This window comes from Oxyura jamaicensis, chromosome 28, assembly GCF_011077185.1.
Source record: "Oxyura jamaicensis isolate SHBP4307 breed ruddy duck chromosome 28, BPBGC_Ojam_1.0, whole genome shotgun sequence".
NCBI classification, from domain to species: domain Eukaryota; kingdom Metazoa; phylum Chordata; class Aves; order Anseriformes; family Anatidae; genus Oxyura; species Oxyura jamaicensis.
Genome location: NC_048920.1, coordinates 3,067,893 through 3,079,768, shown reverse-complemented (window position 1 = coordinate 3,079,768; position 11,876 = coordinate 3,067,893). Strand labels below are relative to the sequence as shown.

At 71.4% G+C, this 11,876-nt stretch overlaps 2 protein-coding genes and 1 long non-coding RNA gene across 11 annotated transcripts in view; all 3 read left to right on the top strand.

Annotated features, from left to right (window-relative positions):
- MPND (MPN domain containing) overlaps window positions 1-11,876 on the top strand; it is a 32,696-nt gene that overhangs the window by 369 nt on the left and 20,451 nt on the right. For 2 of the 9 annotated variants that reach the window (XM_035348186.1, XM_035348183.1), the window contains exons 1-9: window positions 891-1,112; window positions 2,172-2,302; window positions 2,394-2,482; window positions 2,774-2,838; window positions 3,091-3,148; window positions 3,228-3,298; window positions 3,526-3,632; window positions 3,723-3,795; window positions 4,908-4,913. In XM_035348186.1, the coding sequence (XP_035204077.1) occupies window positions 1,044-1,112; window positions 2,172-2,302; window positions 2,394-2,482; window positions 2,774-2,838; window positions 3,091-3,148; window positions 3,228-3,298; window positions 3,526-3,632; window positions 3,723-3,795; window positions 4,908-4,913 (669 nt within the window). In that variant the 5' untranslated portion in view covers window positions 891-1,043. Of the gene's footprint in view, window positions 1-884; window positions 1,162-2,171; window positions 2,303-2,393; window positions 2,483-2,773; window positions 2,839-3,090; window positions 3,149-3,227; window positions 3,299-3,525; window positions 3,633-3,722; window positions 3,911-4,362; window positions 4,389-4,545; window positions 4,639-4,907; window positions 4,914-5,076; window positions 5,182-5,270; window positions 5,316-5,415; window positions 5,515-5,596; window positions 5,897-5,970; window positions 7,192-7,570; window positions 7,709-7,785; window positions 7,852-7,937; window positions 8,242-11,073; window positions 11,193-11,876 lie in introns of those variants that run through there. The other 7 variants (XM_035348187.1, XM_035348184.1, XR_004756369.1 and 4 more) reach the window with 6 other exon arrangements.
- Window positions 10,621-11,190, top strand: LOC118179110. Its single transcript, XR_004756372.1, has 2 exons — window positions 10,621-10,775; window positions 10,885-11,190. It is a non-coding gene; the product is annotated as an uncharacterized LOC118179110 (long non-coding RNA).
- YJU2 (YJU2 splicing factor homolog) overlaps window positions 11,734-11,876 on the top strand; it is a 1,720-nt gene continuing 1,577 nt past the window's right edge. The window contains exon 1 of the mRNA XM_035348191.1: window positions 11,734-11,837. Within this exon, the coding sequence (XP_035204082.1) occupies window positions 11,757-11,837 (81 nt within the window). The 5' untranslated portion in view covers window positions 11,734-11,756. The remainder of the gene's footprint in view (window positions 11,838-11,876) is intronic.

The following is an 11,876-nucleotide window of genomic DNA, read 5'->3' as shown; positions in this document are numbered from 1 at the left end:
AATTTCATGGGGACACGGGCACACAGGGACCTGCCCCGGGATGTCCCAAATTTCACAGGGAAACGAGGACTTGCCCCGGGATATCCGAGGGGAAGGAAGAAGGGACCTGCCGCGGGGTATTCCAAGTCTCCAGGGGGTAGGGGAACAAGGAGCCCTGCCCTGAGCCATGGGGACAGCAGCCCCACCAGGTCAGCAGTGCCACCGTGGCTGGTGAAGCCGGTGTCCCACCGCACCCACGGGTGCCCCCAGCACCCACGGAGCAGAGGAGGGGACGGCAGCGCCGGGGAGAGGGAAGCGGGTCCCGGGTCCTGTCCCCGTTCCCGTCCCCAGGGATGCGGGGGTGGCGGATTGGGTTCCCGCCGTGGAGGCAGCGAGCCGATGCTCCTGAATTATTCAGCACCAGGCTGGCAGCGTCCTCCGTGCCGGGGTGACGGTGCTGTGCTCAGGGTGCTCCGTGCCTCGGTTTCCCCACGCTCCCCTGGACACCGCTGTTGGGGCTTTTCTGGGACAGGCGCCTGGGAACCCTTTGTGTTTCGGGGTTCGCTCCTTGCGGGGGGTCCCCCGAGATGCAGACAGGGGGATTCTGCCCACCCCTCTTGGCCCCAGAGCTGGGAGGTAAAGTCTGTGCCCCCCGGGGCAGGGAGAGAGGGTCCTACACCCTTGGGCAGCAGGATTAGGGCGGTGGGAGGATGCTCACCCCTTGGTTTTGGGGTGCACCCTTGGCTCACTTTGGGCACAGGGTGGGAGAACTGCCCTCCCCCTAACCCCCCCCCCCCCCAACCTTCCCAGTCTAACTGGGACCCTGGCGTGGGACCTTGGGACCCTGGGACCCGCTCCCTGGCAGGGATGCGGGGATGCTGCGAGCTCTGAGCGCTGCGGAGGGAGGGAAGGAGGGACGGAGGGACGGAGGGGAGGCGTTCCCTGGCTCCCACTGCGGCAGGACCCGGCCCCCGCCCGGGCGGCGGTGCTGGACCGAGCTGGGCTCCGGGGTCCCCATCCTGAAGCCCCGTCCAGCCGTCGCCCAGGCGGGGGGCGAGGGATGCATGGCCGCCCGCCGCCTCCTGCTCAGCACCATGAAGCAGATCTGCCTCTGTGCCGCTGCCTCCTTTGCGGTACGTCCCTGCCCTCCGTCCCCGCTCCCCTTCGGTCCCGTGCTTTGGGGTAAGACACGTCGCCCCCCAGCCCAGCTGGACCCCATCCGTCCCCCAGCCCCGGCCCCGCGGCCCCGCTGTGCCCTCTCCGAGCCGCTTTGTCCTTGCACGACAAAGGGGAGGGCGCCACGCTCCCCAGTTTGCCCAGGAGCCCCGGGAGATGGCTTTATTCCACACCCCACGGCGGGGTCCCCTGGCCACACAGGGTGAGGGGGCTTGCAGTGGCCCAGGGTCCCTGCCTGGTGCTGGCCAGGGGCAGGATGCGAGCGGCTCCCAGGGGGTGACATCCATTTCCTGCCTCCCCTGCTGCAGCCGAGCCCTGGTTTTGTCGTCACAGGCTGCGGGGCGAGCCCGGGGCTTCCCACGCTGGTCCTGTCCTGCTGTGGGTTATTCTCCGGGTCTGGGGGGGAGACACGGGGGACCCCCGGGGCAATAAACCCCCACCTAGCCCCGGTTCTGCTCGGGAGCAGGGGCAGCGCTGTGCCCCACACAGCCCGGGGGGGCTGGAACCATCCCAGGGGACCTGCGCTCACCGCCAGCCCTGCTCACCCCGACTTGTCCCCTTCTTCGTCTGGGAGCACAGCAGGGCTGGGACCAGGCTGCGAGCCCAGCGGGGAGACCCGGGCTGGGATGGGGCTCAGGCACCCGTGGGTGCTGTCTGCGGTTGCTGTCGGGGTCACTGGGGTGGCAGGAGGAAACCCCAGGCCGGGGGCGGTCAGGGAGCGTCACGTCGTTCCCAAGTCCTGGCCCATCCAGAGCCAAAGTGGGGCAGCTCTGTTAATTCCCCGTTCTGTGAACCACAAAAAAGGCTGAGGGGGGTCCCCCTCCCAGGCGGCTCTCCCAGCTAAACCCCCCCCACGCAGCACACCAAACCCCGCAGCACCCGGCGAAGTCCAGAGAGAGGCACCCCAAGGGATGGGGAGGGGTGGGAGACAGCAGGGGAGAGGGGGCGAGGGGAGGCACCCCCCAACCCCCAGCCCACCGTGCTGGCATCACGGCCTCGCCTTGGCTTCGTTGCAGAGTCAGGACTGGACCAAGAACGATGAAAAGCTCCTGCAAGCCGTGGACTACAACGATGCCGGCAGGGTGACGTCCCTCCTCGTCCGCAAGGGCCTGGTCCCCACCAAGCTGGACTCGGAGGGCAAATCTGCGTAAGCACCGGCCGGCGTCCCCAGGGCACCAGGGGCTGGGGCCAAGGGATTTGGGTCGATTTGGGTCCGACAGCCCCGTGTCCTGCCGCAGGTTCCACCTGGCTGCCATGCGGGGCAACGTGGACTGCCTCGAAGCCATGCTGGCTCACGGCGTGGATGCCATGACCAAGGACAGCTCGGGTGAGGGCGCGGGCGCCACGGACCCCTGGCTAACTCCAGGGCCCCCTCAAGGCCCCCCTGAGGCTGAGGGGACAGAGGTGACGGCCACGCGGAGTGCAAATTGTCCCAGCTTTCTCTGGGGACTCGAGCGGTGACTGCGGGTGCTGTCGGGGGCGTCTCGTTCCTCTTCAGCCCCAGCCCCGCGGGTCTTCCTGCGTGCCTGTCCGTCTGTCCCCCCGCCGCCCCCCTCTGCCAGCACCCCGTGTCTGTCTCCTGACCCGTCCCCCTGTCCCCCTGTCCCCCTGTCCCCAGGTTACACCGCCCTGCACCTGGCGTCCAAGCACGGCCACCCGCAGTGCGTCAGCAAGCTGCTGCAGGTACCGGAGGGCCGGAGGCAGGGAGGAGGTCGTGCCACGCTCAGCCCCGAGGGCAGCCCCAGCGAGGTGCCCCCTCTGCCCTCCAACCCTCGGTGCGGCGCTGGGCAGCGCGCTGCCTCCCAGATCCGCCTGGCACCGTGCGGTTCGGGGCGCCCCTGCTCAGCCCTCCGACCACGCCGAGGAGCCGCGTTCCCTCGGGCAGCCCGTCGTGTCCGTCCTGGATCCCGCCGTAACCCGGGCTCTCTCCCTCAGGCCTCCTGCCCCGTGGACGTGGCTGACAGCAGCGGCCGGACGGCGCTGCACCACGCAGGTGAGCGGGGACGGTGCCAGCCCCGTGCCGCTCGCGGCCCCGCGCGAGGCGGCGCTCAGCCTCCGTCCTTCTCCCCCAGCGGTCAGCGGCTGCATCTCGTGCTCTGAGATCCTCTGCGACTTCAAGGCTCCTTTGAACGTCAAGGACAAGGTGAGACCGCCTTGTTCCTCCCCCCCCGGGATGCTTTTCAGAGCAGCGAAACTCCAGGCCGGGGTTGCAGCGGGGTCCCCAGGGGAAAACCGCCTGCTGTGCACGCACGGGGCTAAAATGGGAGGTAGAAATCAAGGAGATAACAGCCGTGGGATGCCCCACGCGGGGGGGGGAGGGATCCAGGCATCGTCCCCGCAGCCCCCCTCACCCAACCTTGCCCTGCCCAGGAGGGCTCCACGCCGCTGCTGCTCGCCGCCAAGATGAGCCACTCGGAGCTGTGCCGCTACCTGCTGCACCGCGGGGCGGCCGCCAACAGCCGCGACCTGCAGGGCAAGTGAGTCTGTGCTGGGGGGGGGGATCCGGGGGTGGAAACGGGAGGGGAAAAAGAGGGGCTGAGCCCCTCACCTCTGCTCCCCCCGCTCAGGACAGCCCTGATGCTGGCCTGCGAGAACGGCAGCGTGGAGACGGTGGAGGTGCTGGTCAACGCCGGCGCGCGGGTGGCTGCGGTGGACTCCATGGGCCACGACGCCGCGCACTACGGGCTGGCCACGGGCAATGCTCTCATCCAGCACTTCCTGCAGGAGGCTGCTCAGCGCCGCTCCTGGGCCAGCGGTAAGGCTGCTGCGGTGCTCCACGTCCGCAGAGGCTGGGCCCGCGGCGGTGTTTTCACCCACGGGCGGGGGACACGTCCTCTTTTTGCCGTGCGCCGGGCTTGGTTTTTGACCGTGCTGTCACCAGCTGAAGGCTGGGAGGTGGTGCCGAGCCTCCGCTGTCTGTCTCGGTGCCTGCACGTGTTTGTGCACGCTTGTTCGCACGTGTGCAAGCACGGGTGTGCAAACAAGCGGGCTTCTCCCGGCGCCTGCGTGTGCGTTCCTGTGGGCGTGTGTCCCCTGTGCACACGTGTGCATCCCTGCCGCTGCACGCCCGTGCCCGTCCTGTCCACGTGTGCGCACCGTCTGTCTGCGTGTGCCCCGTGCATGCACGCGTGTTCTCGTGCGTGTCCGTGGCTACGCGCTCCCCAAACCTCCCTCATTTCCCTTTCCTCCCGCTCTGCCCCGCGGAAGAGGAGACCACCGAGCAGACGTCGCAGGTAAGGGCCCGCCGGGCTGTTCCCCTCCTGGCTGGCCTGGCCCCAGCCCTCAGCTCCTGCTGGGGGTCCCCAGGGGGCCCGGGGCTCTCCGACACGGGTCAGAAAGGAGGGAGGCCACCGGGGACGTGACGTCCCCTCCGCCACGGTGTCTCCGCAGACGTCTTCGCCAAGCCAGTCGGCAGGCAGAGAGAAGAGCAGCACCCCGAGGAAGAGGAAGGCCCCCCTGCCTCCCCCGGGCACCCCCAGCCCGGTAAGAGATCGGGTTGCTCTCGGCAGGGCTTAGCTCCGCGTCCGCAGCCAGCACGGCGGGCACAGGACACCTCAACTCTGACCCATTCAGGGGAACCCCTCTGGTTTTGCCCTCCCTGGGGGCTGTGCGGGGACTGCCAGCTCCCCGGGGGCCCAAAACACCCCTGAGCAGAGAACCCGGGGGGCCGTGCTGGCCTCGAGGGAGTCCCTGTGCCCTGCCGGAGCCTTTCCTTCTCCCCCCGGTGACAAGGAGCACCCTGCCCAGCCCAGAGCATGGTCTGCCCGTGGTGGCACCTGGAGAGCTGGTCCAGGTGGTCTCAGGCCCGGGGGGTGAGGACGGGCAGGAGCGGGGCCACGTCGGGGACACGGGGGGAGAGACGGTGACAGGGAAGGGGCCGGCACCATCGTGCCCTGAGGCTCGGCTGCCGCTCGCCCGCAGGAAGACCGGGATGCCTACGAGGAGATCGTGAGGCTGCGGCAGGAGCGGGCGCAGTTCCTGCAGAAGATCCGGGGCTTGGAGCAGCAGGAGAAGCAGCGGCAGGAGGTAGGCGCGACCGCATCGCCGGGGAGCGAGGGGCAGGGGGGGTGGGAGCAGCGTTTAGCCCTCCCCGTCGTCTCCCCGTGTCCCGCTAGCAGGCAGAGCTGGACAAGGGCTCCCTTCGCTCCATGGAGAAGCAGGTGAGGCCAGCGCGGAGGTCGTGGGCGGCCTCATCCGAGGGGTCCTGGTGGGACTCTGGTGGGAGCAAAGGGAGCTCCATGCCCGAGTCCTGCCCTGCAGATCCAGGAGCTGGAGGAGCGGCTGGCGGCGCGGGACAACGAGAAGGAGCGGCTGGGCAAGGAGGTGGAGGCCCTGCAGAGCCGCTTGTCCTCGCTGGAGGTGGGCACGGGCAGCGGCCGGCAGCGTGGGGGGGCCGGGGCAGGGTGGGCAGCAGCCGACGGCCCCCGCTCCGCACCCCCAGAATGAGAAGGAGAACACGAGCTATGACATCGAGACGCTGCAGGACGAGGAGGGAGAGCTGCTCGAGTTCCCAGGTAGGACTGTGGTGGCCTCCCGAGACCCCCCCTCGGGGAGGTGGCCCCGTGCGGGGAGGAGCGGGGACGCGGTGGGCACGGCACCAGCACCCGCGTGCCGCGCAGGGGCAGAGCTGCTGCTCTCCAAGAAGACCCTGAGCCCCTCGGCCGAGGAGCTGCTGGCCACGCTGCAGGGCCAGGTGCGGTCCCTCACCGTGCAGAACAAGGAGCTGAGGGAGAAAATACAGGCAAGTGCCCGGCCGTCTGCCCGTCCCTCCCTCCCTCCCTCGGTCTCCCGGCGGCTTCACCATCCCCTTGGCAGGTCCTGGAGAACTTCGAGCGGGATGACAGCGAGCCGTCCACCCCGGGGGACTTGGTGCCCGCCAGCCTCTACTACTCCCTCAAACGGGAGCTGGAGCGGCTGCGGGCGCAGGGCACGGCGGCACCGCAGGGCCTGGTCGGGACGGAGGAGGCTGAGGACAAGAGGCCGACCCCGGCCTCGGAGCCTGGCAGCAAGGGGAGCACGGCGCGGGGGCTCAAGGAGGAGCTGCCCCAGCCCCAGTGCAAGTGCAAGGCGGCGCAGGAGCCTCACCAGCAGCCTCCCTCCGCTGCCCAGCAGGATGGCGCTGAGCTGGCGGCGGCCCGGGCGGCCTTGCAGCAGGCGCAGGCAGCGCTGGAGGAGCGCGAGCAGCGGCTGCGGGAGCTGCAGGCCCGCCTGGAGGCCGATGCCAAAGCCGAGGAGGCCACGGCCTCGCTGGGGGCCTCCCTGGAGGAGGCATCGCAGGAGAAGGCGGCCCTGCTGGAGCGCTGCAGCCGGGCGGAGGCAGCGGCGGAGGCCCTGCGGCGCGAGCTGGAGGCCAAGACGCGGGACTGGAGGGCGGCCGGCGGCCCCGAGCCGGAGCCGGGCGTGCTGGAGCAGCGGGTGGCCGAGCTGGTGCGGCAGCACGGCGAGGTGACGGCCCAGCTGGGGCAGCTGCGGGAGGCGCTGGGCCGCAGGGAGGCCGAGCTGACGGCCCTGCGGGAGCAGCTGGCCGCCCGGCCCGTGGGGCGCCGGGAGCACGAGGAGGTCCTGGCCAGGCTGCAGCGGGCGCAGGCGGAGGCCGAGGGCCGGGTGCCGCCGGAGGAGCACGCTCGGGCCACGGCGGCGCTGGAGGAGCAGGCGCGAGCCCTGCGGGAGCGGGCGGCCCGGCTGGAGGCGGCGGCGGAGGCCAAGGGGCGCGAGGCGGCCAGGCTGGAGGCCGCGCTGGCGGCGGCGGTGCCGCGCGGGGAGCACGAGGCGGCGCGGGCCGAGCTGCAGGCCGAGGCGGCCGCGCTGGCCCAGCGGCTGGCCGAGCTGACGCGGCGGCACGAGAAGACGTGCGAGGAGGTTTTCCGGGTGCAGCGGCAGGCGCTGTTCATGAAGAGCGAGCGGCAGGCGGCCGAGGAGCGGCTGGCGGCCGCGCAGCAGCAGCTGGCGGAGGCGCGGGAGGAGGCGCGGCGCCTGCAGGACCTCCACAGCCACGCCGAGGACTCGGCCAGGCTGGTCAGGGACAGGGACAGGAAGGTAGGGGACGGGGAGGAGGGGTTGGGGGGGTGTCTGTGGGGGTCTCCTGGGGGTGGGAGCGGAGCTCTGAGCTCAGCAGCTCACCCAGGTGCCCCCGTTGAGGTGCTCGTCCACGCGCGCACACACGCACGTGCAAACCCGCAGACGTGCACCGCGGCTGCACGCTCGCTGCCCTCCTGGCTCTTCCCCTTTTCCCCTCCCAAAGCTGAGACCGAAACCAGGGCCAGAAGCGGGAGGCGAGGTGGGAAAGCCCCGGCTCTGCCCCTGCCCCAGCGGGGGACACCCGGGGGTGGCGGCAGGCACGGCCACGGTGGGGGACCCCGGGGGGAGATGGGGCTGGCCGGCCCCTGCCTCCCCGTAACCCCCGCGTGCCGCCCAGATCACCGAGCTCTCCAAGGAGGTCTTCAGGCTGAAGGAGGCCCTCAATGCCCTCCCCGAGCCCCGAGGAGCGCCGCAGCCGCCCCCCGACGCCGCGGCGATGCAGTCCAGGATCCGCACCTTGGAGGAGAAGCTGGCGGTGGGCACGGGGTGCGCGGCGAGCGCTGTCCGGAGGGCTCCTCCCGGCCCCTGCTCACGCCCGCTCCTCTCCCACAGGAGGCAGAGATGCGGCACAGCAAGGTGGTCGCGCTGTACCGGAGCCACCTGCTCTACGCCGTGCAGGTGGGCAGGGGACGGGGCTGCGGGGGGAGAGGGGGTGGGGACGCGCACGGGGACGGCAGGACCCCGAGGTCCCTTCTCTGTCCCAGGGCCACATGGACGAGGACGTGCAGAGGCTCCTGTGCCAGATCCTGAAGATGCAGCGGCTGCAGGAGCAGGGCAGATGAGCCCCCGCCGACAAACCCCACGGGACAGCCAGCGACCCCGGCGGGGGGGGGGGGGGGCCCCGTCACCCCCCCCCCCCCCCCCCCCACAGTTCTGCTTCTCCGGCAGCACCCCGGTGCTGGCACACGCACCCCGACACTCACCCGGCCCCGGGGGGAGCCGTGCTAGCCCCCACACAGCCCCCCGCACCCCAGCACGGTAGCAATAAAGTATTTATATTCACGTTAACCTCATGGCTCATCTCGGGGGGGGGGGGGCGAGGATGGGCACAGAGACGCGGGTGCTGCGGGACGTAGGGGACGTCGGCGGAGCCGGGGACGTTGGGGATTCGATGCCGTGATCACCCCAAAATGGGGACGGGTCACCACGAAGGAAGGAGTGGGGTGGGAAGGGTCGAAATCCTCGTGGTCAGGGGTAAAAAGAAATACTGCTCCGGGTCCTGGGGGCAGGCAGTGATGCCTGCGGGGCTCTCCTGGCCTGCGGGACCCCCCCCCGGGAGCAGGGTTTCCTGCGCGAGGAAGCGGGCTGAGGCCGGCCGGGGCTGCGGCTTCCCGCGCCGGGCGCTGGCGGAGCCTCTGGCCCTGTGGCGGTGAGAGTAAAGGGGACTGGGGGGGTCCCCGTGGGGCTGGGGGCACGGCTGGCAAGGCGCCGTGGCGTGGGTGTGAGTGGTCGAGGTGGGGAGCCCGGCGTTGTTCCCCCCCCCCGGGGAGGGTTTTGGGGTTTCTCTGCGGGACGGTCCCTGCCCGGGCGTCCCGGGAAGCGGTGGCCGTCCAGGCACCGCCGTCCGCTTCCCCCAGCCCGAAACCCCGATTCCGGGCACGGGACCGCAGGGGTGGCTGCTGGCCCCCCGTGGGAAACCCCGGTCACACAGGGCGCTTTCGCTCCCGCCTCCGCTCCCTCCTCCTTCCTGGCAGCAGGATCCGGCCACCGCGGCGAGAAAGCTTCCCCCGTCCCCCGGGCGTGCGGTGAGGCTGGAGGGGAAACTGAGGCACGGCCGCACAGTGCGGCCTGCGGGCGGGTTCCCCCTGCCCCCCCCCCGGCTGTGGGATGCTGTCCCTGGGGAGGGTGCCGGGGACACGCCGGGCCCCGTTTGTCCCCACTGTCGCCTGCCGTGGGGTCACCGTCCTGCTGTCCCCACAGGTCCCTTTGCTGCGGCGTCCCGACATGAGGTGGCTTTGGGTGGTGGCTTTTGTGGCACCCGCCTGCGCTGCTCCCTACCTGGCAGGGGACACCGGGGACGGAGGTACGAGGGGACGGGGACAACGGGGACGGCGGCGTGGGGGCGTGGGGGACGGGGGGTGGAAGTGGGGGGGGGTCTGGGGGATGTGGGGGCAGCGGGACTGGGCAGACTGGGAGCGGGGGGGGGAGATGTAGGGGCACCGAGCGGGGTGGAGGCGTAGAGGGGAGCACGGGCAGATTTATGGGGCAGCCAGGGACAGGGGGATGGGGACACGGGGGGGATTGGGGTGACAAGGGGGGGATTGGGGTGACAAGGGGGGACTGAGGACAGCGACTGAGGAGGGGTGCTGGGGACAGAGCTGGGGGGCCCAGACCCTTCCTGCCACAGCCCCCCCGACCGTCCCCTGGCCCAGCTGGGGACCACAGGGGGGTGGCAGGGGATATTTTTTGGGGGGGAGAGGTGACAAGGGGCACAGCCCGTGCCCACTGCCGTGTCCCCCAGGCCCCTGTGCCCTGCAGCACGGCGTCCTGGGCACGGAGGTGCTGCTGCGGTGCCCGGCTGCCGCGGGGCGGCCCGCCAAGTGGCGCCGGGGGGGGACAGCCCTAGGGACGTATCCTGCCCCGGGGCTGGCCCTCCCCAACGCCAGCCTGGCCCATGAGGGCCACTACAGCTGCCACCACCCCGGCACCGGTGAGACCTGGGCCAGAATCTGCCTGCGGCTGGGCTGTGAGTGACCCCGACCCCCTGGGACCCCCGCTGCCAGCTGGGGACCCCCACCCCAAGGGGGGGGGACAGACCGGCAGTGGGGTGACCACCTCCCCCTACCCCCCCGGCCCCAGATCCCCCCGCGCTGCCCGCCGTGGAGTGCTGGGCCATCAGCTACCCGCAGGCTGTCAACTGCTCCTGGCTCCTTGCCCCCGAGCCGCTGCTGGACACCGACTTCGTGGCCACCTACAGGTGAGCCCCAAGCCCCAGCTGAGCCCCCCCAAACCCGTGCCGGAGCCACGTTGGGATGGGGGGGACTGCGGGGCAGGGCAGGAGCCCCTCGGGCAGCTGCCCCCTTCATCCCCCCCCCCCCCCCGGCCCGGGGGGGGGGGGGGGGGGGGGGGGCGCCGGGGGGGGGCCCCCGGGGCCCCCCGCCCCCCCCCCCCCCCCCCCCCCCCCCAGGCTTAACCCCGCTGCCCGAGCAGCGCCGCCGGCTCCGATCCAGCCCCGGGGATTGCTTCGGCCGTGGGGCTTGGGGCTTTTCCTCTGAATTTGATGCAAAAACCATCCGTGCAACAAGTCGCTGGGGCTCCGGCTACCCCTCTGGGCTGGTGGATGCGGTGTCCCTGACCCCAGTGTCCCCATACTGGTCCCCTGTCCCCCCCCCTCCCCAGCCTGCATCTCACCCATTTGTTGTCTCCCCGCATCCTTAGTAAAGCCGGACCCTCCCGAGGACCTGCGGGTCTCGCCCATCCCCGGGGAGACCAAGAAATTGCTGCTGGAATGGAGCCCGCCGGGGTCTTGGCCCTTCCCGCAGTACTTCCCGCTCAAGTACCGCATCCGCTACGCGCGGGAGGAGGGCTCTGTCACCAGAACGGTACCGCCGCCGCCCGCGATAAACCCCGGCACAGCCCAGGGACGGATCCCTGAGCGAGGCTGCGTCCCGGGCTGCCCCCCCTGGGCCCCTGACTCTGCTCTGCTTCCAGATCGGGCCCTACGAACAGACGTCCTACACCCTGACGGGGCTGCGGCCCGGCACCCTGCACCACGTCCAGGTGGCTGCCAAGGACTTCACGGACTACGGGGAGTTCAGCGCCTGGAGCCTGCCGGCCTCGGGGATGCCCTGGACGGAGCCGTGAGAGGCAGAGCGGGGCCGGCGTCGGGTCCCCCCCCTCCCCGGCTCCTCCTCAGGGACCCCCCGTGCCCCCTCTGCTCTATCCCCGTGCCCCCCAGAAGCCACCAGAAGCCCCCTGGGTGGCCGTGAAGAGGCAATAAAAGCATCTCGAGGCTCCCAGCCCGGCCCCGTGACATTCTTCGCTGGTCCCTGTGCTGGCCTCAGGGGGTGAACGCTGCGGGGGGCTGGGCTGGGCTGGCACCGCACGGGGAAAGGGGGGCAACTGCCAGGGCCGGGGGGCTCCACGAAGCTCCTAGGACAGGGACTGGACCCTATGGAGGGTCTGGATGGGTCCCCAGAGCCCCCAGAGCCTGGACTGGTCCCAGTGGAGGGCCTGTACTGGTCCCCAGCCCCCCCAGAACCTGGTCCCTATAGCCCAGACTGGTCCATACGGCCCTCCAGGACCTGTATGCCCCCCCCCAGGGCTCGGAGTGCCCCCGTGGCCCCTCTCCATGACCTGAACCGGGCCCCAGGCCGCCTCCAGGCCGCCTCCCCCCCCTTCCCAGCGCCCCCCCTCTGGTACAACCCCCCCCGGCCCCTTCCAGCCCCGGAACCCTCGCTCCGGGCCGCGGGTGCGGGGGGGACTCTTGGTGGATGCACACGGCACGGGAGGCGGTGTGGGCGGGGCCCGCTGATAGGCGGCGGAGACAGCCTATAAGAAGCGAGAACTCGCCGCGGCAACCAATGAGCAGCGAGGAGGGGGGCGGGGCTGTTAACCCGGAAGTCTCGGGTGGCGATGGGGGGCCGAGTGCGGCGGCGCACCGGGTGCGGAGGGGGCGGCAGCGGAGCCCGGGGGGGCCGGGG